General features: G+C 41.4%; 2 protein-coding genes across 6 annotated transcripts; both read left to right on the top strand.

Annotated features, from left to right (window-relative positions):
* The first annotated feature begins 879 nt into the window (after positions 1-879).
* On the top strand, positions 880-8043 carry lpar3 (lysophosphatidic acid receptor 3). 4 transcript variants are annotated; one of them, XM_042057857.1, is made up of 4 exons: positions 880-995; positions 1219-1349; positions 1973-2723; positions 7314-8043. In XM_042057857.1, exons 3-4 carry the CDS (start codon positions 1985-1987, stop codon positions 7631-7633), a joined length of 1059 nt encoding a protein of 352 aa, XP_041913791.1. In that variant the 5' UTR covers positions 880-995; positions 1219-1349; positions 1973-1984; the 3' UTR covers positions 7634-8043. The 4 variants fall into 4 exon arrangements, with proteins under 4 accessions (XP_041913791.1, XP_041913793.1, XP_041913790.1 ...); XM_042057859.1 differs by having other exon boundaries at positions 892-1010; XM_042057856.1 differs by having other exon boundaries at positions 892-1101.
* Positions 8044-9456: 1413 nt separating this feature from the next.
* On the top strand, positions 9457-26414 carry LOC121678369 (atrial natriuretic peptide receptor 2-like). Of its 2 annotated transcripts, XM_042057845.1 has the most exons (23): positions 9457-12489; positions 13255-13345; positions 13722-13854; positions 14245-14368; positions 15005-15109; positions 15641-15743; positions 16319-16464; positions 16760-16832; positions 17946-18090; positions 18399-18485; positions 19211-19354; positions 19666-19787; positions 20051-20195; positions 20561-20609; positions 20702-20809; positions 20972-21091; positions 21268-21361; positions 21729-21816; positions 22145-22284; positions 22737-22889; positions 24226-24324; positions 24850-24941; positions 25802-26414. In XM_042057845.1, the coding sequence occupies exons 1-23, from the start codon at positions 12451-12453 to the stop codon at positions 25907-25909; spliced, it is 2508 nt and encodes an 835-aa protein (XP_041913779.1). In that variant the 5' UTR covers positions 9457-12450; the 3' UTR covers positions 25910-26414. The 2 variants fall into 2 exon arrangements, with proteins under 2 accessions (XP_041913779.1, XP_041913780.1); XM_042057846.1 differs by lacking the exons at positions 9457-12489; positions 13255-13345; positions 13722-13854; positions 14245-14368 and adding an exon at positions 14707-14807 and having other exon boundaries at positions 25802-26411.
* The last annotated feature ends 68 nt before the right edge of the window (positions 26415-26482 follow it).

Raw genomic sequence — 26482 nt, 5'->3', positions numbered from 1 at the left:
CAGAGTTGGCGTTTGAATGTTAAAAAATGGCCTGCCTTGACCCACACACAAGATGTTTGAACCAAGATAAATATCTATGAGGCAAAGTTCAAGTAAGTGAAAGAGGTGTGTGAGTGAATGAGTGAGGGATATGCCGAAGACCCTCTCAAGGCATAACACAGTTTGTGGCTCCACTTTGTCAGCAGCACCAATGCTTATCTCCACAAAGCACCCACCCATAAACAGGGATGTTGAGACAAGTCCAGACCTGACCCATGTGGGTACTCATTAGGGGTGGGTCTGAGTCACTGCAGGGCATCACTCTCTAGTGAGTCTGATGGAATTTTCTCACTTAGTTCCACCAACCAAGCTGGTTCTAGCCGGCTGCCTGTTTTGCCATGATGTTTGTGGGTGGGGTTTGGAGGGGTTGGGGGGTTCCACTTATTACACATACAGTGACATCACCCCGTCATCTCCTAAATGAACCAAAACAGAAATGGAACTACAAACCATGAAATAAAATAAAATCTTGAAATAAAATCCGCTGTTTAATCAGAGGCTGTTTGTGTATGCTTAGGCTGTTTGTGTATGGCTTATTATTATTATTATTATTATTATTATTAATAATAATAATAATAATAATAATTAATTTGCATCAAATGTTCCTTCTTCATGGAAGAGTTGTTTAATTTTAATAGAACAACAAACACCTTGTTAATGAGCGTGGAAGTGGCATAAAATACCAAATAAATAATCTTAAACGCAAAGGTTGCGTAAGATGAACGTATTGTTAATGTTTCATCAGGTCTTTATGATCTCCTCGGTAGGAAAATCAGCTGTAGCTTGGCCCAGTCATAAATTGCGCAACATGTAGCCTAATTGCCCCTTGGTCACAGAGGGTAGAATCGTGAAACTTCACCACAACTTACAAGAGCACCTGCCTGCCACAGGCTGCATACCAAGTCAAACAGCCTCGGCATTTTCTTCTGACATTTTCTTCTGAAGATCGTTGAAGAGTAAGAGCGATTTATGTAGGCCTCTAGACAAATGTATCAAACGTCTCCTCTTTATTTACTATAATATATTCAGTCTACTCAGTTAGAGATAGTCTGGATTGGATTGGTAAGACATTCCAACGCAGCCTTTTTTGTTTTTTTCAAAATGAAAGCTGTTATCCACACCCACTGCAGTGTGTATAGACCTCTTTACTCAACTTCGCTCCTTGACTTATTCACTCAGGTGACTGCTCTCGGCTGCTGTCCCCGCCGCTGTTTCGCGGACACTTTGCCATTTTTTGAGGACCGAGAAAAGTAATTTGGAAGTAACTGCAATGCCCGAAATCACATGAATTTGATTCAAGCTTTCGGTCGGTAAGTACACATGTAGTAAGAGAAAAGCCTCCGAAAAACTTTGGATTGTTCTAATTTTCATAGCGAGATTTCCTTGGGAAGCATTTTCCATAAAATTGTTATTTAGGCTACACTACACTATGGTGAACGTTTCATTTTCAATAATTAAAATGTGAGTAGGCTACTTAGAAGTTTATGTTATATACAATTTAAATGTGTATGCCAACAATTGCCTGTTCTCTTATTTCTTTAAGAAGCTTGCATTTAGGTTTGAATTTTCTATACAATTTACAAGCTGCATTTAGTGAAGGCACATTAAGGTCGAGTGTAGGTAATTCAGGCATAGAAATGACAACGGAAGGTATTTTTTTTTTGACGTTTGTCTTAAATTATCTCTGATGAGTTTTTCATTGCTAGTGTTGTTTAACTTTGTAAGCACCCCAATTTGTATGTTTTTGGCTTAACATTATGATAAAAAATGCATGATTCAAAGTAATCTTCAGGTGGCTTGACTTAAACAAAGTGAATGAACAAGACATGGAAGCTATTGTGACATTAGTGTTCATTTGGATTTATTTTGCCAACCCTCCTATACACACACACACACACTCATTTGGTCTCTCTGTCTCTCTCTTTATTTAAAGTCAGTGTGCAAGATGGCCAGTCAGAACCAGTGCTACCATGACCAACTCATGGGCTTCTTCTACAACAACAGCAATCAAACCGATGAGTGGGACTCTACCCAACTCATTCTGGTGCAGTGTGTGGGTTCAATATTCTGCTGCTTCATCCTGGTGTCCAATGTCATGGTCATTGCCGCGGTCATCACCAACAAGCGCTTCCACTATCCTTTCTATTATCTCCTTGCCAATTTGGCAGCCTCAGACTTCCTAGCAGGAATTGCGTATGTGTATCTCATGTTTAACACAGGTGAGGTCTCCAGGAAGTTGACTGTCCAAGGGTACTTCATACGGCAAGGGCTGCTGGACACCAGCCTCTCGGCTTCCCTGTCTAACCTCTTGGTGATAGCCCTGGAGCGCTACATCTCCGTCATGAACTGGAAGGTGCACAGCAACCTGACCAAGCGGCGGGTGACACTGTTGATAGTGCTGGTGTGGGCCATCTCCATCTTCATGGGGACCGTGCCCAGCCTGGGGTGGAACTGCATCTGCAGTCTGGACAAGTGCTCCACTCTGGCGCCTATCTTCAGCCGGAGCTACCTTATCTTTTGGTCGGCGTCCAACCTGGTGGTGTTCCTGATCATGGTGGCGATATACCTGAGGATATACACCTACGTCACAAGAAAGACGTCGGTCCTGTCGCCTCACACCAGTGGATCTATAAATCGCAAAAGGACGCCGATAAAGCTAATTAAAACAGTGATGACCGTACTGGGTAAGTTCAGGATCCTTCAGTCTTCTCATCTGACTTGTAGAGTGTGTCAGCTCTGACGATATAAGACACATGGTTCTGATATTGTCACTGGGGCCTTCATTGAAGACCCCCCCCCCACATTTATCTGCCCACAACAATATTGACAAACTATTTAGGGGTTAACTGTGTCAGGAGAATGCATGTTTTGTTTTTAATCACTGAAATTACACTGAAAGCAATCACCAAGTTCCCACATTTATCTTAAAAACACTTGATGTGATTTCCTAAAGTACAAGATAAGGATTTTAATGAGGGTAGTCTTAAAGTCTAAATCTACATTGTTTTTATGAACTTCTATCTGACCAGTAGACAACGTGGTAAGGGCATATTGTCTTTCTAAAGAGGAGAATGACAGAATTGAGGAATCGCTCAATGTACAGTAAGGGGTAGTTTGCTCATAATAAATAGCATGGTTTACATTAATTGTCGCCTGAGGCAGAATTTGTGGTCTTATCTATGGAAACATTTTCAGTACACCCATATGAAAGACAATTCATTCTAGAAGCACAACCATTCCATGATGCATGCATTGGCACTTTTGATTTACTGACACACTGTCACCTTCAGTTGAGTGACACATTTGTCATCTGCTTGGTTTTCAATTAAAACCTTTATCAGACCACAACGTAACCCTTTCATGTATTCAAATGCCTCTTATCCCTTTAATTGATCGTACTGTAATGCAGTATTGGCAGTGAAAAGCCTTATGCAAACCATTTGCCACTTTCCACCGCAGCGAAACCTCAGCCCACTCTTTTAACAGCTATCTAAGATTTTCATTAAAAATGTGCTATGGGGCATTTTATCCACTCAAGTGCTCACCCTTAAAGAGACGAGAGAGACCACTAAAGGTGTAAGTGGAACAGGATATGCTAGGTCAGAAATGTACTCAAAAGAAGGCCGTCTCCTTCTCCACGCCCTCTACATAGTGTAGTTGTACAGGTCAAACAGGTAAGACAGATCGTAATCAGCCCGACGCCAGAGTTGGGCTTCTTCCTTTTTCATCTTCACAGAACTCCCCTTGCACAATATGCTAAATGTGCTTTGATCAGATTTTTGTGGTGTTAGTGTAGTTTTGGCCTGCTCTTGTGTAGATTCAGCTGGGTGTCTATTGTTCTTTGTGTCTTTGTGTTAGGCCGGCAGAGAGAGTAAAGTGAAAAAGTGGAGGAGCTGTCTTTTATTATACACAGTGTGTCCTCTGCAAGACTGTAATTATCTCGCACAAGGCCACTGCTAACGTCGCCCGAAAGCTGAACTGAAACACTCAAGTGGTTTTCTTAGCAATGCCTGGTCAAACAGACTGACCTAAGAAATACAATTCAAACTTGGCCTAAGAAATACAATTCAGCTAGATCGTATTTTTGTGGGTTCTTATATTACATTGTCAAATGTATGAAAATACACTCTGAACACACTGTGCTCCCTTTCCCATTGATGTGGTATGACATTTTACCACAAATTCTTGCCCATGTTGCCCCCCCACCCCCATAGTAATTATAAATAGGGTAAATATAGTCAACATACATCAGGACACACCAGGCTGCAGATACTGAAAAAAGCCCTACCTCTTAAAAAACACCTAACAAGCTTCATGGGGCTCCACGCATACTTGACATATTCGAGTGATAAACCGTTATGTGCCATGATACAAGGGAGGAATGGATACAAATGAGGGTGAAGGAATCCTCGCCTCTGATCTGTTTGGCTACAAATTCTTTGCTTCCCACAAAGTTACCAGCCCAGAAGCAGATGTTCCCAAAGTGCTCTGTCCATTTTGCTCAACTTTAAAGGCTGTCTCTGACAGCACATTTACTGCTCGGAAGAAGAAAAAAAAAAAACAGCAGCTGTGTATGCTTAGGATAGTTAGAGTGTTTCATCGAGGCCTCATGGATGTTATAATCAGGTGTGGCAGGATGGGTAAGACCACATTGTGTGGAGAGAAAGGTCGCTGTGTAAAACTATACCCACAAGTCTAATTCCCAGTGTACTTATCCCCATTTAACAATTGGTTAAGAGTTCCACTTTTCAAAAGCTTTGTAGAGTAATTTGACTAGACTCTTTTCCCTAGAGTTGCTCCACCTCCTAAGACGTCAGCTGTTATGTTACCTGTTATAGGATGTGGACTTGAGGTTGGAAAGGTGTGACTATATGCTTTCACGGGGCAACATTAACATCATGTCTCGGTAACAGTTAGTTCGCCTAGAGAGACTCTTAGATTCAAGTTCAGTACATAAAATCTTTGCTGAACAATTACTGAACATCACCTTAACCAAATTCAACCCCTACCCCTAACCTTAACCTTAACCCTAAATTATATACTGCTCAAAACAATTAAAGGAACACTTAAAGTTTTCCACAATTGTTAAAACACATTTTTTGAAACCTTCCACCCTTTTCTCCATTCTCAAACTACATTCACAGAATGTCTGACAGTTCTTGCAAAATAAAACACTCGCCTCAAAAGTTGTACTTGTGCTCAGAACCAAACAGTGTCAGAGTACCGATCTAGTGTATGATTGAAGTGTTCCCTTAATTTTTTTGAGCAGTATGCTGTAGTTAAGAGTGTCTGTTGATAGTCTGTGGGTGGACTGTCCAAGTAAAGTGTGTACCTTAACACACAGGTAGACAAACAGATGAATCCTAACATAAGGGAACAGCACTTCAGCAGCCTGACATATTGAATCAAGCTCAAAGCCTCCCTTTATGCAAGGACACTATTTCAAGTATTCAAGGATCTTTACTGTCATTCCAACATTCACACATAGGAGTTAAATTTAGTATCAGGTCCCAGTAATTAAACAATGCCTACCATAACCTCATAAAACTTCATGGTAGAAGTATCCCTAATAAATAAATAGTGAAATATCATTGCAGTTGTGTGCAGTGATTAGCAGGAGTGGTTCAAGATAACTCAAGTCAGTGTTACCATGGATAGCAGCATGCAGGGCAGATGAGTGCAGATAACTGTGATGTGTATTTGCATCCATGCCAGAACAAATGTGATCTCTCAGATTTGTCTGGTTCCCAGGCTGAGACACTTCCACCCACCTCCAGGTCTCATACATACTCCTGTGAACATTATCACATAGAAGTATCTAGCCTGGATCCCAAATCCAGGGCCTATCACGCTGAAAATCCCTTTGATTGCCCACATTAGCCTGCATGTTTTTGGGTGGATGGCAAATGCTTGTGTTGAATAGCCACGGCAGGTGTGCAGCCCAGACTTGTGTGCAGCTGGATATTTGTTCTGTGTGTGTGTGTGTGTGTGTGTGTATATGAGTGCATGAGTGCATGTGTTTGTGTGTGTTTGTGCGTGCGTGCGTCGTGTGTGCATGAGTGCATGATTACGTATTTGTGTTTGCATGTGCATGTGTGTGCAGATTAAAGATGCATTGTGTGTGGTAGCTCAACCAAAGCACATGGCTTGTCTATCTTGAGTCTGGTTTGATGATCCCATTTAACCGCTGGCCAGGCTTTTAGTGTCTCTCTCTTTGTGTGAGCCGTACGAACGGCACCGCATCTATCAGAGAGCAACACTGAACTCTAAACATCCCCAGAGAGGCCCTCTGCAACCTCCACATATGTTCCAAACATGCGTTGCCCTCCAGTCCAGATGTTTCTAATGAGATTAGAGAGGATGAATGTACACTTAAATAAGGAGTGCACCAACAGGAAAAAAACCCACAGTGGAACCCCGTTTGATGGGGTTTTGTAGTAAAATCTTAGTAGTCATTTTTTCTTTTTTTTTCTCTCTCTCTCTCTCTCTCTTTCTCTCTCTTCTTTTGCACAGGCTTCACCATGGTAATGAGAAAGGGAGCTTTTCAGTTCAGTGTGTTTGTTGCACTTTTTAGTCAGCTTGGGTTGCAGAGCAAGGGGTGTGTTCTTCGTCGGCTTTCTTGTTGTCAAGGGTACAGAATTACCTTTGTTCTGCTGCCTCTGAGCCACTCACTTCAGACAAGCCTTCACACGCAGGTCTCTTCCAAATCTCTCCAGATTCCCCGGATTGTGTCTGAGCAAGTCCAGTGTGTGCAGTCATACGGGTGTATGGTCAGTGACACAAAGCATAGATTAGATGCCCAGGTGTGTGTTTCTGCCAGACTTTGAGCATCCGAGAAACAATTCTCTTCTTTAGACAGGAAATGTTTTCTGAACACACCTCTAAGGAAGTTGTGTGAGGATATTTAGCAACACATGACAACATATTACTTGTAAGGGGAAAATAAATAGTCACGGCTGGACAGATGGTTGCGTGCCTTGGTAGCTGAAAAGTGTTGAACAATTTGACCACACATAATACGGAACAAGTGGACTATTTTTGTTTTGAATAACATTGCGGATTAACTGCTTAATGAATTGTTGGGTGTGTATGTTTTATTTCTCCTTTAATTGAGTAAGCATTAATTATTTGTACGATTTTGTAAGTGCGTCAGAACAGAAGCTAATGTGATTTTTGTGTATTGTGTGTGTGTGTGTTTACAATGGTGCCTATGTGGTGTATATGTATGGGTGCATATGGACATGTGTTCATGGCTGTGTCTCTGTCTCTTTCAGGGGCGTTTGTGATCTGCTGGACACCGGGGCTCATTGTGCTGCTGCTGGACGGCCTGGACTGCGACCACTGCAAGGTGCTTCAGTTCAAGCGATGGCTGCTCCTGCTAGCTGTGCTCAACTCTGTCATGAACCCTGTCATCTACTCTTACAAGGACGAGGAGATGTGGACCACCTTCAAAAACCTTTTGCGCTGCGTCTGCAACGGCACACGCCGACAGCGGTCGTCCAAGGCCAACATCCGGCCGAGCCAGGAGTCCGGGAACAGCTTGAGGCTCTCGGAGGACACCAAGAACTCAGCGCAGGAGATGCTCAAGGCCTAGAACGGGAAAGTTTTGGGGTTGGACTCTCGGTGAGGACAGTGAGAGGAAGACCATTGAACCATTGTAACCCTGTCGACCATTATCTTCCATTAACTGTTCCATGGCTGTTGCAACAATCAAAAACGGACTGTTTGGTCCATTGCTTGAGTTTGGGGGTCTGTGAACAAATCTGTGAAAATATTTGAGTTTATGGACTGAAAAGGTGACTGTACATTGTACAGATGTGTATATGTACATATCCTTGTTCTTTGTTTTTTTTTTTTTTTTTTTACCTCAAATATATTGACTTCTAAAGACCCTTTTCTCTATCCTTGACGATCATCCCTTAACCTGAAGTCAATCTTAGAGAATGCAGAGCTTAATACATGCAGTTGCCTATTCATATAAAGTACTGTCATTTTTCTTAGTAATCATTTTTTGGTGTTTTTTCAAGGTACAATAATGATCTTGTGTGTGTATATATTACAGCAATTTAATGTATTTTTTTCCCGATTTCCTGGGAAATAACATCTGGATAACGAAGCCTTACAGAAATTAGATCATGTAAAAAATATCACACTCATAAAAGTAGATACATAATGCTAGTATCCAAACATAGGTGCTTGCCTCTGTTTAGAAGCCATACATGTATTGTGTAACATAACAGCAGATGCACGTGTTTGTAGCTCATCCATTTCAAGTGTATGCATGCTTGAGCTACATTCCTCTCGTCACCAGGGACGTGCACAGGGGGGTTGCTCAGGTTGCCCGGGCAACTGCCCATATGGCCTTCTCGACTCACGTTGCCCTTCCGAGGGGAAAAATAAATAAATAAATAAATAAATAAATAAATCGTACAGTGGATGCACAATTTCACGTAGGCCTAGATAAAAAAAATCGCAAAGTGAAAGTCAGTAGGAGAAGGGCAAACTCTCTTTACGTGGCTGCAGCGCTGCACGCGACCGGCACCTGAGCTGAGCCTGCATGAGCGGCAGCGGCCCTAGAAGGAGATTGTCGCGGTTGTCGGGTGAGACAACTCAACGTTGTCGGAAAAGGTGAGTTTGTGATGTTTAACAAACGAACGATCATCATCATCAAGTTTTATGAAATGACTTAAAATCTTCATAAATCCAGACTGAGTTTGTCACTTTTAGCTTAAATAATCAGACAGATAGCTTGCAGACAAGCAGCCCGTTTTCACATAGGCTACTATTTTTTTGGTAGGCATTAGGCAAACTAAGCTACATGTCTGCTGATAGTTAGTTTCTCACATTTAGTTTTAGCAAGAAGAATGAATGATGGATGTAATGCATCACATTAATTATTTTATTCAAAATGGTTAAATGCCTAAATCACTATTTTGGGTAGGCTATTGTTTGAAGCCAAGGTGCCCACTGAAAAGAGGCGGATTCAGGAGAGGGAGAGACAATTCAGGGAGGCAGCAAAGGGCAGCACATCACTGCAGGGTTGGCTGCGAAAAAGCCAACCACCAGGTGAGACAGAGACTTTGCACTCAGTAGTTAAGGTGATTGAGTGCTGTATTTGTGCGTTTCACTTCTTTGTGTATATATATATTTTAATAAAGACCCTGTTATTCTCAGTCCTTCGTATAGGCCTACATGGATTTCTATGCAACGTCATGAAAACATGCGTGCCCAACTAAGAGGCAGAAAGCACCATAGCATAGAGCAGTGCTGTCCATGAAAAGAATAAAATGAGTTTTTGTGCTGAAAACTGCACCAATTCGAAATCACGATGGTTAGTGAATGTTCAATATGTTCAATATCCCTAACGGAATGCATGTCTTCGCCAAAAATGTCAAAATACGAAGTTATATTAAAATGCAAAGATGTTATTATCATTCAGACAATAGGGGTATACAAAAAATATGATTGTAGCGTACAGCAGCGCGCGCATCTAGTTTTGTTGGTAAACGGGAAACCCGTGTATAGCCCGTGAGTTTTTCAGGTCAGAGCAACTGCCCCTCAAAATTCCTGTGCACGTCCCTGCTCGTCACCTTGTAGGCACCACCTTTACTATTTTATCTCTGTCTTTATCCATCTCTTATTCTACTCTTCTTAAATCATTTCTCTCTCTCTCTCTCTCTCTCTATATATATATATATATATATATATTTTCCCCCTCTTTGTCTTTCTCATTCAGTCTTTCTCTTTATCTCACCATTTACGCAATTTGGTAGCCATGGGAGTGGCTGCTCACCTGAGATTATGGCATTGTGACATTGTGCAATTCACCGGCTCGTCTGTGCTGGCTCCTTGAAGCATGTCTCTGAATCGTGTGTGTCATGCTTCACAAGTATGGTAGGAATCAGGCTACGCAAGTTTGAATTACTGAATATTACTCAACTTGTGACACAACGGAGTATGAGATATCAATCTTTCGAAAGACATAAGTATGAGAAATCAATCTTGTTTTTCTGTTTAAGTAGCCTGCAATTTTAACCAAAATCTCAGGTAGACGTTAGTTGCTGTGATTGAGGGTATCGTGGAGCTAAAGTTGTTTAGCTGCTGCCTTATCTCTAATGGCCTGGCCCTGTCGCCACTGAGAAATGTTTTGGAGCGTCTTCTGCGCCGCGCTTCCTGTTCTTATAAACAGGATGGCACATGTCCTGTCTAAATGATGAAATGACAGCGATAAATCAGCTCTGTGTGCGCTGTCCCATTACAAAATGACCCGAGGCCGAGTTTGTGGACGTGGGCTCTTGGTCTCGGATAAACAGGAAGGATACATATTTAGGGAACTGAGAGGGAACTGTACACACTCTCCTCCTTGTGCCTCCCACAGAAGGGAGATTTATGGTGACCATGTCAAGGTAAAGGGATCCATCTAGGGTGAGGTGAGCCCCAGATTGCAGTAAATTGCATTTCTTTCTGAAGGAGGCTTATTTCCGCTAATTTGCTTTACTTTGAAGGACAGGGCAAGTGCTCTTGGTTACCATGGCGTCAGTGTGGTTATTACGGTGGCCTATTTCATGCACAATGACATCACATGCGTCCTTGACTAAATATCCTCAGATCCATCAGACAAATATCTATGGTCAACATTTACTGCTATAACTTTTTGGACAGGGAAATATATAGTCTGATATGTTGTCACTGTAACCTGTGAAGACCATCGCCCTTCTTTTAAGTGATTCCTTGTTTTGTGCTGTAAAGACGATGGTGCATAGAGTATATGTGCAACTACATTGCCTTGTACTGTTAAACCACTTTGCTATGCCTTTTATAGAATATATGTGTGAGCGTATGGTACCGATGTGTAAACAGAAATGAGCATTATTGGGGGCCTTATTCTCTGTGATTTTTGGGAGGTGGCTGATACCTTCTAGGACCATTTTTTTTTTTGTGGTCAGGTCTTGCCCTGTCTCACTATCATTCTGTGGAATCCTTGATACTGATGGCTGTCGAGATAAAGTTAATTTTAGAAAGGAAAGCTGTTTACTTAAATCTCCTACATTTCCAGGCCGTTATCAGTCATATGATAATAATTTCAAACTTGCAGTCTGTTATAAACCTCAGATATATTATTCCTGTATTATGATTGTTCCAATGCTTCTTCAGTATTCCAAGTTTACTGCTATCGGTACTGTTCTTGTCAGCCATTCAAATTAACGTCATACTATGCTGTAAACTTGTACCCTATTTAAGGGTTGTGTTTGTCACTGTAATAATATGTACTCAAGCTATAAATCTGGAATTTCTACAAATATCTGCATAAGCTCTGTTTTTTGGGAATAGCATATTGAAGTTCAATATCGTCTTTACTCAAAGTATTTATTTTTCTGATGTAGGAAGCCCACCAAGAAGTCTTTTTTTTGGATGTATAAAAGCCCTGTGAATGTGTGTATCTAAGATCTTTGAGAAACATTGGATAGGTTCAGGTTTGATTAACTGTAGGTGCTTTGGCCTGAAAAATCATGTTCTTTTTATTTATTCAGAACCTTACCTTTTTCCAACTTGAAACTACACACAGCAATAAGTCACAGAGTCTCTCATAATCACCAAATGAGAACGACTTGGAATTTTAATTGGCTTTTAAATGGGAAAGTGTTCAGTGAAAACGAAAAAAGTAAATCTGGCAGGCAACCACACTGGGTTATGGTTTAATTAAGAGTACCGTTCTGGCAGCTGAGGCCCTTTCCCAAATACACAAAAAAAACCTTCCCTTCTCCAACTGCTGCCCAGATTCTCAGAAAGAAACGGTGAAGTACATTCTGGAGACCTACTTGCAGGAGTAATTTTGAAGTTAAGTGTCTTTAAAATGGCAATAAAATTTCACAGATGGGAGGAAATGTTGGCCTTGTCCCTGAGGTTTTTTGAGGATTTTAGTGCTATTCACTTTCATTCTCAGATGTTTTGGCCTTTATACTTTGACAGGTATTCCTGAAATTCTCATTGACGTATGCAAAGCTATGCACCATTTACAATGACACACCAAACTATTCTGATGGACTTATCCAGTGATGCATGCTATGTAATAGAAAGCGTCTTAATCTGGAATATGTATTCTGACCAACAGGATCTGCATATATTAAAACACCCAATCTGTCCCCACTCCAAAACACACACACGCACAATCTTCTGTTGGGGCTAAAATGGGTGGATGTCCTGTGCCTGGAGGGTGCCATGGTGGGTGAGGGCGACGTGAGTCTCCTGGGCGTAGAGGTCGGAGGGCTGTCTTTGTTCTGATTAAAAGAGCCCACTTCCACTGATTTAACAATTAAGGGGGGGTACCGAAGCCAAGAGCCCAGCTCTCACACAGGCAAAAAGAAGCCAGTCCCTGGGGACACGCACCTGAGAGTCGGAGAGCACAGCAACATGGCTCTCTGGGCTGCCTCACTGGCGTCCCTTCTCCTGGTGAGTGCTCGTGTTGATTCTTTGGTACAAATGCAACTTCTGTGTTGTGAGATTTGATTTTTGTTGCCATTATAATTTGTATGAGGTTCAGGCTATTGTGGTTGCTTGCTGATAAATGCCTCAAGTTGGGTAGAAGTCGCTGATTTGTGGCTTGGGAGGCTTGACACCTCTAAGTGTTTTGTGATGCACTGTCACGTTCAAGTGAGTTTTGTTGTTTTTAAATGTTCAGTAAATATTCACCATGTCTTGGGTTCCTTTTTTGGCTATGAAAAGGAGAGCTATTTTGGATTCGGTCATCTGAAATCGGGGGGACACCCTAGCTTTGTCTGACGTACAGAAACACTCGTTTGAGCTTTGTTTGACATGTCAGAAACACTCGTTTGGAATTATGTGCGACATGTTGAATGTGTTCCACTGAGGCAAACAGCATGGGCGCCGATCCACTTTTGCATCCTGAAACCGCTATTTGCAAACTCAAGAGGGCACGTGTGTGGTAAATAGAAGTGAAATCAGCAAATGTTTAATTTTCTGAGAAACTATACACTGTATGGCTATTGATGTCTATGAATGTGTGTTGAGTATGTGTGTGTGCACTAGAGACATTGTGATCATGTACCTCTGTGTTCTAGCTGTGTCATGTGTCCGTGCCTGTAATCAAATCTCAATGTGAAATTAAACATCTCAGTGAACCTACAATTTGCCAGCGGCTGAATATGCTTTGTTGTTTTTAATGAGATAGATAAAGAGGTTGATTTCCTTCACCAGGCTGTTGATTGCTGGCATGACCTCGACAACTCAGAGTATGACTGCTGGCCTATTGCTGAGCCCAATGATTACAATATGATAAGCTGCGGAGGTGAGTAATATCAGATGTTTAAAGGGAATCTAATATCACTGAGTGTTGGGCAAACAAGTTTTCATTTAGTTTGTTTCTGGGATTGTGAACTCACCATTTGCAATTGCAAACACAGATAAACTAAAAAAAGTGAGTTGAAGTTTGATGTCTGTTTATATGAGCAACATTTGTAACATTTCAAAGACAGACTATCCAACAGTTGGCCGTGACCTTTTTTTTTGCCTTCATAAGGAATGTACATTATCTGAAATAATAATACAAAATGTTCTGTTCAGAGACATAATGAGACATTTTATGATATTTTTAAATGCCTTGGATATCTATGACCAATATATGGGGTGATGTTTTGGAACATTGTGGTTCTGTGCTGCATCAGGACTCGAGATGGCCTGGGTCCAACGGCCTCCTGAGAAAGTAACGGAGGGGGAGGAGTTCAATGTTACCTATTCAGTTACGGCTGCCGACTCCTTCTATGATTATGCGGTGAAAAACAAGATCTTCCAGTTCAGGTGATCCTGCGGCATAAAAGATCATCTCCCTTAACAACGTAGCTCAACCATGACATTTAGAATTATACAAAAAGTTAACAATTTAGTATTCATCACTTGGCTAATATTTGCTTGCCATGGACAATGCTGCACTGTGCGGGCAGGACTGCTTTCTGTCGCTTCACTTGAATTGAAATAAATAGACACATACTGTCAGGTGCAAACAGTCTCTGATGCAGACCAAAGAAGAGAAAACGCATCTCTATCCATGTCATCCACTGCAGTTTCTCCAATGTATAATTGTTCCTTCAGTTTAAAACAACTGGTGTCACTGGTTGCGTGTGAAAAAAACTGACGCCTGTCGTCACTTTGGTCTGATTGGAGGTTCTCGCCTGTTTTCTTCCTTCGCAGCGATGCCTCGGAGGCCAAGCGCTTCTGTCACGAGCACGAGTGTCCCACGAACTGGAACAACGCTGACGAGCACAACTGCTGCGTGTACCACGCCAACATCCACTCTTGCCCTCTTGCCCTCATGGTCAGTAATGCCACCCATGCTCTGGAAAATGTTACACTGTAAGAAAAAGAAAAGATATGGATGTTTTTAAAAAAAGAAAAAAACAGTTGCTGTTTTTTGTTCCAACTTGCTTTTCTGTGGGGTGTGTGTGATTGTGTGTGTGTGTGTGTGTGTGTGTGTGTGTGTGTGTGTGTGTGTGTGTGTGTGTGTACGTGTACGTGTGTGTAGGCAACAACAAGCAGCTGGGAGCCATTACGCACACACACTGGGCCCCTGGCTGTATAATTATCTAGCTGCTGACAGTAAAACATTTGATTATTGTGAGAAGGGCTGCAATCCTACAAGTATGGCTCATCAGCGGTGCGAACGTAGGCTTTAATTAGCCCTCGTTAGGCCCTCTCCTCGCGAGCACCCGGGACTCTCTACGTTGTGTACACATGCCGTGACCTTCATCTGAAGAGTGGGTCATTTGAGAAGAGAAAATTGTTTTTGATTGCCATAAGCGCTGGCCATAAGCGTCTCTGTCTCTCTCTCTCCATGGCACTGTCTCACTGTTTTCCTGTCTCACTGCCTTCCTCTCTTTCTCTCTCTCTCTCTGTGTTTGTATATGTGTGTGTGTGTTTGTATGCATCGCCTTTCCATTGCTTTCTCAAATAGAGGCAGGGGGGCATATGTGGACCCTGGATCCCAGATGATGGCGAGATTGTGACACACACTGTTTCAAAGGCAGGAAAGATGAGTCAGCAACTCTGGACATCAAAGGTGACTCAAATCCTCTTACCCCTTTCTGAAGCTGCCACATCTCAAAATTGATGAAGTAGAATTTTTTAAGTAAACGTTTTATAGGCCTATTCAGTTTAATGGGGGAAATAAAGTGTAATGCTTCACTTTAGAACAATTCTTTAGTCATGTTACAGAACTGCCCAACACTTACTTACACTTGAAACAATCTCTGTGATGTGGATTTCCATTCAGTTTACAGTCTCTTTCACATCATTTTGATGCACTACTCAGTGGTAAGGAAATAAGATAAGATACGATAAACTTTATTGTCCCTCAAGGGGAAATTTGTCTTGGGCTGTAAAGTAAAGTGAAGTGAAGTAAAGTAAAGTAAAGTAAAGTAAAGTAAAGTAAATCACATACAGTACATGCACATACATGCAGGACATGACCCTGATACAAGGAGAAAATAGCCCTTAAAATTTGTAAGAAGGCATTATAGATCAATTGTGTAGTGGAGCTACCATCACACCCTCTTTGAGGCATGTCCCTTCTTGCTTTATTTTTGCGCAGGTCGTGCTGGTGCACTTAGGCGTGACGTCCCTTATTGCCCATATCAAAGTGGGACAGTTGCACGCAGCACTGGAGTCCAAGGTTCTAGTCGTCAGTGCGCAAGGTCAGCAATTAGACTGTTGGTAATATCTGTCCACTGCATCATCCTATCACTGAGCCAGAACATTGTGTACCATAAAGTGGCATGGGGTTTCAAATGTTGTATACCACCAATCAGAAAAAGATGAGGGAATAAAATATACCACCGACAGTGAAGTTGTGCTGACAATAGAACAGGTTGCCCTTTCTGAACAAATGGCTCTGACTGAATTTGTATAAACTGCTTAGGACATGGGGGGGGGGGGTCTTCCCTATGTTCCCCGGGTCCTATATTCCCTATGTTCCCCGGGTCCTATATTCCCTGCTCGGGGTTAGGTTTAGGGTTAGGGTTTTTATGCAAAGCGGGGAACATAGGACCCGGGGAACATAGGTACGCTCCCACATGAGGTGGTTTTGAAGTCAATTTACAGACCAAACTGGTTTATACCATAGGCCGTATTAGCATAACCGCTTTATCAGATCGGTACTTTTTAGTATGTCACGAGAAAAGGAGACCTGACATATATTTCTTTCTGAGACTCCTGTGTGCTTCTCGTGACTTCAGCTGTTTGCTCTTTTCTGCGTGTGTGTGTGTAACAGTGTGTGGAGATAACATCTGTGAGCTGGAGGAGAGCTGCCTGAACTGCCCGGCGGACTGCGGTGTCTGCCCCATGTCCATGTCCATTAAAGTTGCCATTGGGCTCCCAGTTGCCTTATTCTGCAGTGGCTTCATCTTAACCATTGTGGTGAGGCGACGCCCAGCCTTTGGGGGTTTGACCCCACTGAAGTCTCTCTGTTTTGTTTTCCTCAAAGGCAGTGTGTGTGTGTGTCTGTAATTGAAAGGCACATGAAAACAGTGCAATGTGAATAAGTAAATAATGGCGAGCGCACATTTCCATCGACGACAAAGTTTTACATGGGTGCCACATGTACCAAGTAAACAGCACTGGGCAGTTTTGAAGTTAGAGCAATTACTCACAAAGCTTGAAAGCTTTTGGTAGGCGTAATGGGAGTTGTTTTTTGTTTTTGTTTGTGTTTTAGTGGATTCAGTACCAAAAGCAGAAGATGTTTTGGGACGAGAGCTGGATCATCAACTACAACAACATAATGTTTGGTGAGGTGATGCCTAAAATATCATCTAAACTTCAAGGCATAAAGACAGTTTTACATCAGTAGTCCAACCTTTAATGAAAACCAGACATCCACACTCTCTTTTACTGATGAGCTTACTCCTGATGAGTCATTAGCTATCATGCTGACAGTTCCAGTGATTGGAAACGGTTCAAAGAACGGAAATGAAAACTAGAAACAAACACAATTTTTGGATGAACATAACCGAAAATGGGAACAAAACCAATTTCACTTGTTCCGGGGTGAAAACATTATTTTCAATTTTAGATAACTAGTTAATAATGGTATTTATCGTTCCAATTAATCTTGGTTTGAATATATAAAGTGACCTGCCCACACAGTGTTCCCCAGACCCCTTATAGGATGAATTTAATCAGATTTTATGAATCAATGTCTGTATAATAAGCTAGAACTACTAATTGATAAAAAGGATTTTCATATCCAGCACTATCTAACTGCCTTTTCCAAGTATGTAGCCTAAATTACTGAAACATTGTGTGAAATAACATAGGCTACCAGAGACACTAGGAAAATATATATAGGCATGGCATGCAGTTGGTAGCACCACACATAGGTTAGGCTATTACAGGGTTTAAAGCAAGGACATTTTCTGTTCTTTCTAGGCTTTAAGGCTGTTAGTACTGTATTGTGCCACTGACCATAAATCAATTTGTAAAGACAAATGTTATTTTTAAAGGAATGTTATAAACCGTTTTCTATAATGTTCTAACTGGTTACCATTTAAAGGAGAGGCTTTGGAACACTGGAACAGGAACAAAAAAATAATGTTTTTGCTCAGAACGGACCAAAATGAAAACCATTCTGTTTTCAGTCCCTGCTTCCCACATCCCTGTGTAGACCCTGTCTTGCTTTCAGCTTGACAAAAAACATTACTTTTGTGAGCATGTGGGAGTTCATCCAAACTCTCCAAGCAACCTTGACCACTGGTGCCCCCATATAACTGATCTGCTCTCCTCTGCCATGGTGCTGTGTTGTCGAGGTAAAGTGTGTATCTGCTCTCCTCTGCCATGGTGCTGTGTTGTCGAGGTAAAGTGTGCATCTGCTCTCCTCTCTGCCGTGGTGCTGTGGTGTGTAGGTAAGATGTGCTACATGGGATTCTGCAGCACCACCAGCCTACAGCCAGTGAAGAGTAGCTCCAGTGTGAGCCGGGCCACAGACGTCACCGTCTGCACCGTCACAAACTCAGGCTTCAAACCGGGCTTCATCCAGCCAGGCATTTAGTGAGTCTTGCCCTCATAACAGGCGTCATGTGGTATGAGTGTACTGTTGGGTTGTAGCTGAGGTTAGTTAATGAGGTTTGTTATCATAAATCTATATTTATTACTAAGAAGCAGACATTCCTCATGGGGTGAATTTGCATCAAGCGTGTTGGGTTCTCACTTGAGGAAAATGGAAAAGAAAATCTCTGGGGTGTTATCTTTGGTTTTTACAGAGGAAGCAAACATGTTTACAGGCTTTAAATACAATCCTTGGTGGGTTAATAAACAACAGACTACAAACCTCCATTGCTGTGTTTGTTTGCAAATAGTGATGGCAGAACTGTGGCCGTGAAAAACATCCAGAAGAAGCATTTTGCCCTCTCCAAGACTATCAGGAAAGAAGTGAAGGAGGTTCGGTGAGTGGGATGTTTGGCTGGGTGATGGTTCTAGTGTTTTGTCACCCCTATTGTTTCTGTTCTTCGTGTTGTTTTTCAATGGAAGATCATGGCCCTTTGTTTGATGTATATCTATTACTGCAACAGCTTGGTTTTATCCTTAATGTAAACCCATTTCACATTTATATCTTAAATGTATATTTATATAGATTTTATTCAAACAAATACAATTCTTTCACTAGCCATGTTTGAGAACACTCAAATGAATAGTGATTCTGATGCTGCAGTTATTTGTGTGTGCTCTGTCCGAGTTACTTCTGTTCTGCTTTTAATGTTCAAATACTGTGCATTGTGGCTACCTGTGTACTTTCAGTGTCCTTACAGTCTTTTGTAAATTGATGGTAAATAAAACATTGTGTATGCTCTTGATAAATACAGTTTGACCTAATGTTTGATCAAAACTTTGTAAAAATATTCAATATCCTAAAGGATGTTTTTGTATTTGCAGACTTACCTCACCATAACATATTTGATCAGACATTTACGTAGTGTAGTGTACTTCCTTAACAAGCAAGGCACAGCTTGCTCAAGGCTGATTGAAATCTGTTCTGTGGATTAATTTACTTAGTACTTAGATTAATACACTTAGGCAAAACTCATAGATGACTGTTTGATTGACGGGCCATTAAAAAAAACCTTTTCCTCTATCCTTCCTTGTTCTCTCTCATTGTTATTTGTTATGCCAGAGAACTGGATCACCCCAATCTCTGCAAGTTCATTGGTGGATGCATTGAAGTCCCATTTGTCAACATCATTACAGAGTACTGCCCAAAGGGAAGTCTTGCCGATGTCCTTCTGAATGAAGACATCCCAATCAATTGGGGTTTTCGGTAAATTCCCCTCGGAAATCAATTCTTACATCTTGTAGCTGCTGTATGTATTTATAGCTTAAAGTTGTTACTTCACTTCAGTGTGGTTATTGTAAATAAAGGAAAACTTGATTATTGTTTTGTATGTAGTATGGAAGAACACAAATTGGAGAAGATAGAGTTAAAACTCTAAGGAACTTGATAAAGTTGTACTAATTTGTGACGGTGGATTTAGCTAAATTTGTTGGATACTGACAGTTGTCTTTTTATTGGCATATTTGCATGCTATTTACATTCTGTATGAAGCAACTGAAATGTTGATATGTTTCCAGGTTGTCTTTTGCCACTGATATCGCTCGTGGCATGGCCTACCTGCATCAGCACAAGATTTTTCATGGAAGACTTCACTCTAGAAACTGTGTCATCGATGACCGTTGGGTCTGCAAAATTTCAGGTGATCCAGCACATCCAATCAAACACTCTGAACCTACCTGACACAACAACAAAATGTATCATGTAACAGTTTCCCTCAATTGTTTTTATTAAATTAGTCTGATGTCTATTTGTTCATAGATTATATTCCATAGTGAGTATTTTATTGCGTTTATACCTCATACTAAACCCATGTATTTAACATAGTCCACTGGCGAGGTGGTCAGGCCACAGGAAATAATCAATTTGTGGTCAAATAAATAATAGGTCTTTCCTCATCTATAGACTACGGCTTAGAGGCCTACAGGAAGGAGGACTTTGAGGCCATCAGTAACACTTTCCACTGTGAGAGCCCCTACCGGATATACTGTGCCCCTGAAGTCCTCCTTGGCAGCAGTTCCAACCACACCGCTCCAGCCGACATATACAGGTGAAGTATATGGTTTGTTTACCCAAAGGCATGGCGGATGTCAATGAAGTACCCTACAGTTTTTTTCCAGTACAAATGTTTACCCATCAGCTTGACTTAGGTACATACAGGTGTTGTCATGAGACCTGACACACACACACACACACACACACACACACACAGACACACACACACACAGAGAGACACACACACACACACACACACACAAAAGGAAAATGTTTTATTTGTGATACTTGAGACATTTGCATACACCCAGTGTATATAAAGAATAGACAGGTGACTGTACATAGTGCAGTGAATCATAATCCTAACAGAGAGCTTTAAAACAACTTGAAATTCATTTTTGCCCTCTCCGTCTGCCTCAGTTATTCCATCATTTTGGTTGAGATTGCGTCCCGCAGTGATCTAATTTCTGTGAGTATGATGGCCTACCCCATGAATGAGTTGGTTAAAGCGGAAAAAGATTCAATTATTGTTGTGACACCTGTCAATCATCTTGGCACCAGGAGCAGACGGAGCTTGTAAAGCTAGACGTCATGTGGCGTCCGCAGCTTCCTGAGCTGAAACCGGGAAAAGCGGATACAGACTGCCCCGATCAGAGTGATTACTGTGAGGTGTGTCACAACAGACGTTGACAATTCTCTACATGCTCATTTTGTAGATCTGAATCTGTTTATTTGTCAAAATAAGCCACCAGAGAGTTTTGTAAATCAATACTTGCTGTTATTAATAACGTGCACATTCACACACTCACCACATGACTGATGCTCACACAGCTCATCAAAAAGTGCTGGACACACAACGCTGCCATGAGACCAACCTTTGAGCAGGTGAAGAAGTTTCTAGACAAAATGAACCCCCACAAAGTCAGCCCTGTAGACATGATGATGAACCTGGTAGGTTTTTCTACTGTTTTCTCATGGAAGGATACCAAACCAAATGCTAATTGAATACTGTCTGCTAAGCAATATATGTTTATATATATATGTATAAAACGTTTTTTTAGATTTCTTTTTAGTTTGTGTGTTCTTATAAATAAGAGTCACACATTTGTGCACTCCCCACTCCTCAGATGGAAAAGTACAGCAAGCATTTGGAGGCTATTGTGGCTGAGCGGACACAGGATCTTCTCCAAGAGAAACAGAAGACGGACCGCTTACTCTACAGTAATTTACAACATTCTTTTTTTGTTCCACTGCCTTAAAAGCACTGTAATGACATGGCAGGTGGAATAGTAATGCAGCAATCTCCGTAGAGCATTTTCAGTAAGAAGCGCCACCTAGTGGACAACCAAAACACTTATTGGCAGAATATGTAGACTATCTACAGTATTTTGAGTGTTTACTTTACTTTACTTTACTTGATGTACTTTACTTAAGTTTTGAAATGGAGGTGAAAATATTTATCCAATTTTAAGTTCCTAGCTATTCATTAGTCTTCTTTTCTGTAATGTTGCTTCAAATAAGAAACGTGAGTCTATGAATTAGACTTGCGTAATTGAATAAATGAATACTGTAAGGCTAATTTCTGTAGGTATGTTACCAAAGCCAGTTGCTGATGACCTTCGTCAAGGACGTACAGCTGAGGCTCAGAGCTACTCCAATGCCACTGTGTATTTCAGGTGGGGGTTGCTTGGTACTGCACAGTGAACAGTGAGCACCATCTGATATTTTTCTGTTGTTTTATAGACCCTTTCAACAATAAAAACAAAAACAATGCTTGAACGTTCTATTTGGGTCCCAATCTACTTCCTCTGCATTAAGATAACATATGGAATGTTAAAAAGGAAGTCTTGTGGGGCCAACTATGATGCTGATAATGGAACTCTCTTGAAAGGGTCTATATTAACAGACACAGATGTTTTGTTGCATTTTATTTTATTTATTAGAAATGCGCATGATAAATTTAGCTAATGTGCTCACTGGTCATCTGTTCCTGTCTTGCTGCAGTGACATAGTGGGTTTCACACAACTGTCTGGCTCCAGTACCCCCCATCAGGTGGTGAACTTCCTCAACAAACTCTACACCACATTTGACGATATTATCGACAACTATGACGTGTATAAAGTGGAGACCATAGGAGATGCTTGTAAGTATTGCCGAGGCATTTGTTTGTAAATGCCAAATATACTGCTCAAAAAAATGAAGGGAACACTTACAGTTTTCCACAATTGTTAAAACACATTTTTTGAAACTTTCCACCCTTTTCTCCATTCTCAAACTACATTCACAGAATGTCTGACAGTTCTTGCAAAATAAAACACTCGCCTCAAAAGTTTTACTTGTGCGCAGAGCCAAACAGTGTCAGAGTACCGATCCAGTGGATGATTGAAGTGTTCCCTTGAGCAGTGTACTTCCCAGGTCTATCACCTCTGGTCATCATGCATATACGTACAGACAGTGACCGCAAGAATCATCCCAGCTCTCTCTCTCTCTCTCTCTCTCTCTCTCTCGCTCTCTCTCTCTCTCTCTCTCTCTCTCTCTCTCTCTCTCTCTCTGTGTGTGTGTGTGTGTGTGTGTGTGTGTGGATGGGTGTCTCAGACATGGTGGTCTCTGGCGTGCCGAACGAGAATGGCATCAACCATGCAGGAGAGATTGCGAGCATGGCCCTGGACCTCATCAGCGTGTGCCACGCCTTTAAGATCCCCCACAAGCCCACCACACAGCTCGAGATACGGGCTGGCATCCACTCAGGTGAGGCTCGCCCCCACAGCATGTCACTACTGGCAGGAAACACAGAAACCAGGATGTAATTGGAATGTGGTGTGAACTGAATGTGATGTGAATGTTAAATTGGTGTTAGAATGGTACCCCAACACATTTGGAGTTACTGTTTTCTGTTTTCAATTTACAGTATACTATGCGTCACAGCCAGAGATGGGCAAAAAAAATAGAATATCAAATACCCTAATTTAAATGTATTAAGATTCATTCAAAATATTAAAAAATACTTTTTTTAAGGGAGCATGAAATCACTTTGCAAACCTTCCCTATCTATATACATATGTTTAATCTATTCCTTGAGAGCAACAGCTTTTCTCCACGAGACATGCCATAAATCTGCAAATAGTCAACAGATCAACTATGCTTATATCCCTGTTAAATCGCATAGCGTAAATACTATATCAGAGATTTAATCAAAAAGTCACAACTGAACTTGTCAAGTGGGCTTAAAGCAACCCAATGTAGTTATATTTCCTTAAAATAAAGACTTCAAACTCATGGCACTCTGACATATAATACAGAGAATGAAGTCTCTGATATTGTCAATGCATGCCCAGAATGCTTGATATTGCTTGAGGTGACATGGCGCAACTTTGTGAGCAGGGCAACTACATAACACAACCCGTTCCATGGATTCCGATTGAATGATCATGTTAATTTGCCAACTGTTTAAACTTCTCAAGAAAAATAAGTTGTCCAATATCCAAAGGAATGTGCCAGAACAACAGTACTCACAAACATTGCCCAGCAACATTGCTCAGAAAAGTGCCTTGTGTCTCATCAGCTTTGGAGGACACATACACATTACAGTCAATGTTGTCCCAAAGTTCTACCGAAAACAGGCAAACTTATAAGTGTGGGTGAGCTAGTAACCATGTGGTTGAGTGAGTGGGTTGGTGTGATTTGGCAGCATTATTAAACTTCAAAAATACACACCTATAAAGTATTTTGCTACAAAATACGCAGTCATTTACTTCAACCCAATAAAATTCTAATGGCAAAATACTATTTTGTATTTGAATTACATGTATCATAAATACTGCCCATCCCTGATCACAACAAAATGATTGTTTTTGGTGATGGTGTATACTGTACAATGGCTATTTTACTGTACATATCTTTCTCACAGCAGATGATCTTTTCCATGTTCTCTGCACTTACAGGGTTTCCACTGAGCCAGTCTGTTAATGACAAGCTATTTTTTCCATGAGGAATGGAGTTGGACTCTAACGCTGACAAATGAGGATGACGAATGTGACTGAGTAAAAAATGTATGCACTGACTAAGCCTTGTTAAATCCACACAGGCCCTGTGGTTGCTGGTGTTGTGGGAACGAAGATGCCCCGGTACTGTTTGTTTGGCGACACGGTGAACACGGCGTCCCGAATGGAATCCACGAGCGAAGGTGTGCGAACACAGTGAGCCGACCGCCCCATAACAGAGCAGCGCTCCTGATCTGGCACAGGTCCTGGATCATGGTGGACCTCTTTTTTTCTCGCCTGCTATCACTTGCAGCGGCACGAAAAAGATGAGCACCTTCCTAATAATAGGCTAAAAATGACCTCAATTTGGCAGGAATATGGAACACAATTCTCTCTCTAATCCTCTCATTTCTGGGTTACAAACCACCACACCTCATTTTGAGAGCCACGACCTGAATGCCCCATATGAGAATTAGTTACTGAAATTGTTAATATAATAGTTGTCAATAACTCTAGCTCATCACTCCATTCAACTGCGAAAGTCTCTGCCTGTACTCCTTAAGGTACTGGTTATCCCTTAAGGTACTGGTTATCCTACTGCAATCACATCCTGATCATTGCAACACTGCAAATTGCAACTTGAAAGTCCAGGCAAGATTCCAGTAAATACTTGTAGTCCTCCTTTTCAGAAACCAAGCATCTCATCTCCTCTCCTCTCTCTCCCCCAGCTCTGAAGATCCAGTGCAGTGCTCCCACGGCTGACCTCCTGTGTACCCTGAAAGGGTACATACTGACCTGCCGTGGATCACTTGTCGTCAAGGTAAATAGTGCTCATATTTAGTTATGCTGCTGGCAGTTATCAGGATTAGGATATGAGGGGGAAAGTATAGGCTATGTCTGCTTAGTCAATCAAAGCCCTCTTCAAATGGTTGGTAAGGGGCCAGGGAAGATATTGTAGGCTCATTCAGTCATATACACTAACAATGGAAAGTAAAATTGGTGGTTAAATTAGCTTGCTAGGAGGTGTTTTGGCTTGCTCAATCTGGTTGCCATAGAAATCTCTCCTCAAGGACACACAAGCACATTCCAGACTGACAGGATGATGCATGCACATGGCCCTCAGAGTAAAAGAAAATAGAGAAATTCTAGTGTGGCTTATTTGTAAATATAACCTGAAGTTATTTATTTGACAGGTGCTATAAATGTCAGCCACACATTGCATTTCGGCCAGAGTGTTTATGGAATATTGGACTCAATTCTATTTCTCCAGTGTATTTTTATCCTATGCAATGAAAAAAGTGGTAGGAAATGTATGGCGCAAAGGACAAATATGTCTTTATAATTGCTTTATAATGTGTAACATTGCCTCTTTCCTTTTATGTACTGAAATAAAGTGTGAACCCAACAAAGGGTGAGGATGTAGAACACAAACGTATGTGAGTGAGGAGTATCCCCTGTGGTCCCAGAGGGATGGGATGGGGTGGGACCTCATCTGGAGCCATAGTGGTCTCAGCTGGCCATGTTCATGATGGCCCTCTCTTAATGGCACTTCATTTGCTATGCACTCTCAGAGTAGTCTGTTCCTCAAGGGGAATGGAAACTAAATCCATAGGTCAGGAGCCCCTCATCAATTTAAATATTCTAGGGTGTTGTTTCAGAGCACAGCTCTTTGTTTTTCAGGGCAAAGGGGAGATGACGACTTGGTGGCTGGAGGCGAAGAGAGATCTGTCTGACCCACTACAGGCGGACCGAGAGCCGTACGGGGTTCCAGTGCCCGTCAGCAACTAGCCATCGGGAAAGTCGTGAAAAAAGAATCATGGACAAAATACAGACTTATAAACATGTTCCAGTGTTGAATAATGTGATAGAAGGGACAAATTCAAAGAGGCACCTCATGACAAAAAGAACATTGTTCAGTAGTATACAGTATTGTATATGGATTTTGGAACAATGTTGCTATTTTTTGTCATCAATATATTATATTGTATCAATGTTTTTTGTCATCCCTTGTGAAATGTGAAATCCAATAGCGTCTCTGTAGGCCTATCGTTTGCTACGTCTGCTACGTTTTTAGATGGTCAGATGTGCGTGTATCCAAAGAATAACTCCAATGCACTATCCCAATGTATTTAAGGTGTTGTAGGCCTATTGAACTGCCTTAGAATATAAGCACAAATGTAGCGTAGGTTCATGCCAAGCAATTCCAGTGTTCTTAGTTTTAGGCTACATCACTACTAAGTCTTAGACTACTTGAATGCCTGTTGTTAGTGTGATGTTAAACTCAACTGTAAACAAATAAAGCATTTACTACAGAAGAAGCATCTCTCAGTAAAGTTGTTTGAAGATGAATACGCATAAAAC

The sequence above is a fragment of the Alosa sapidissima genome, chromosome 12, assembly GCF_018492685.1.
Source record: "Alosa sapidissima isolate fAloSap1 chromosome 12, fAloSap1.pri, whole genome shotgun sequence".
Lineage (NCBI taxonomy): Eukaryota > Metazoa > Chordata > Actinopteri > Clupeiformes > Clupeidae > Alosa > Alosa sapidissima.
Note: the sequence above shows the minus strand (reverse complement) of the source record. Positions and strands in the feature narration are given on the sequence as shown.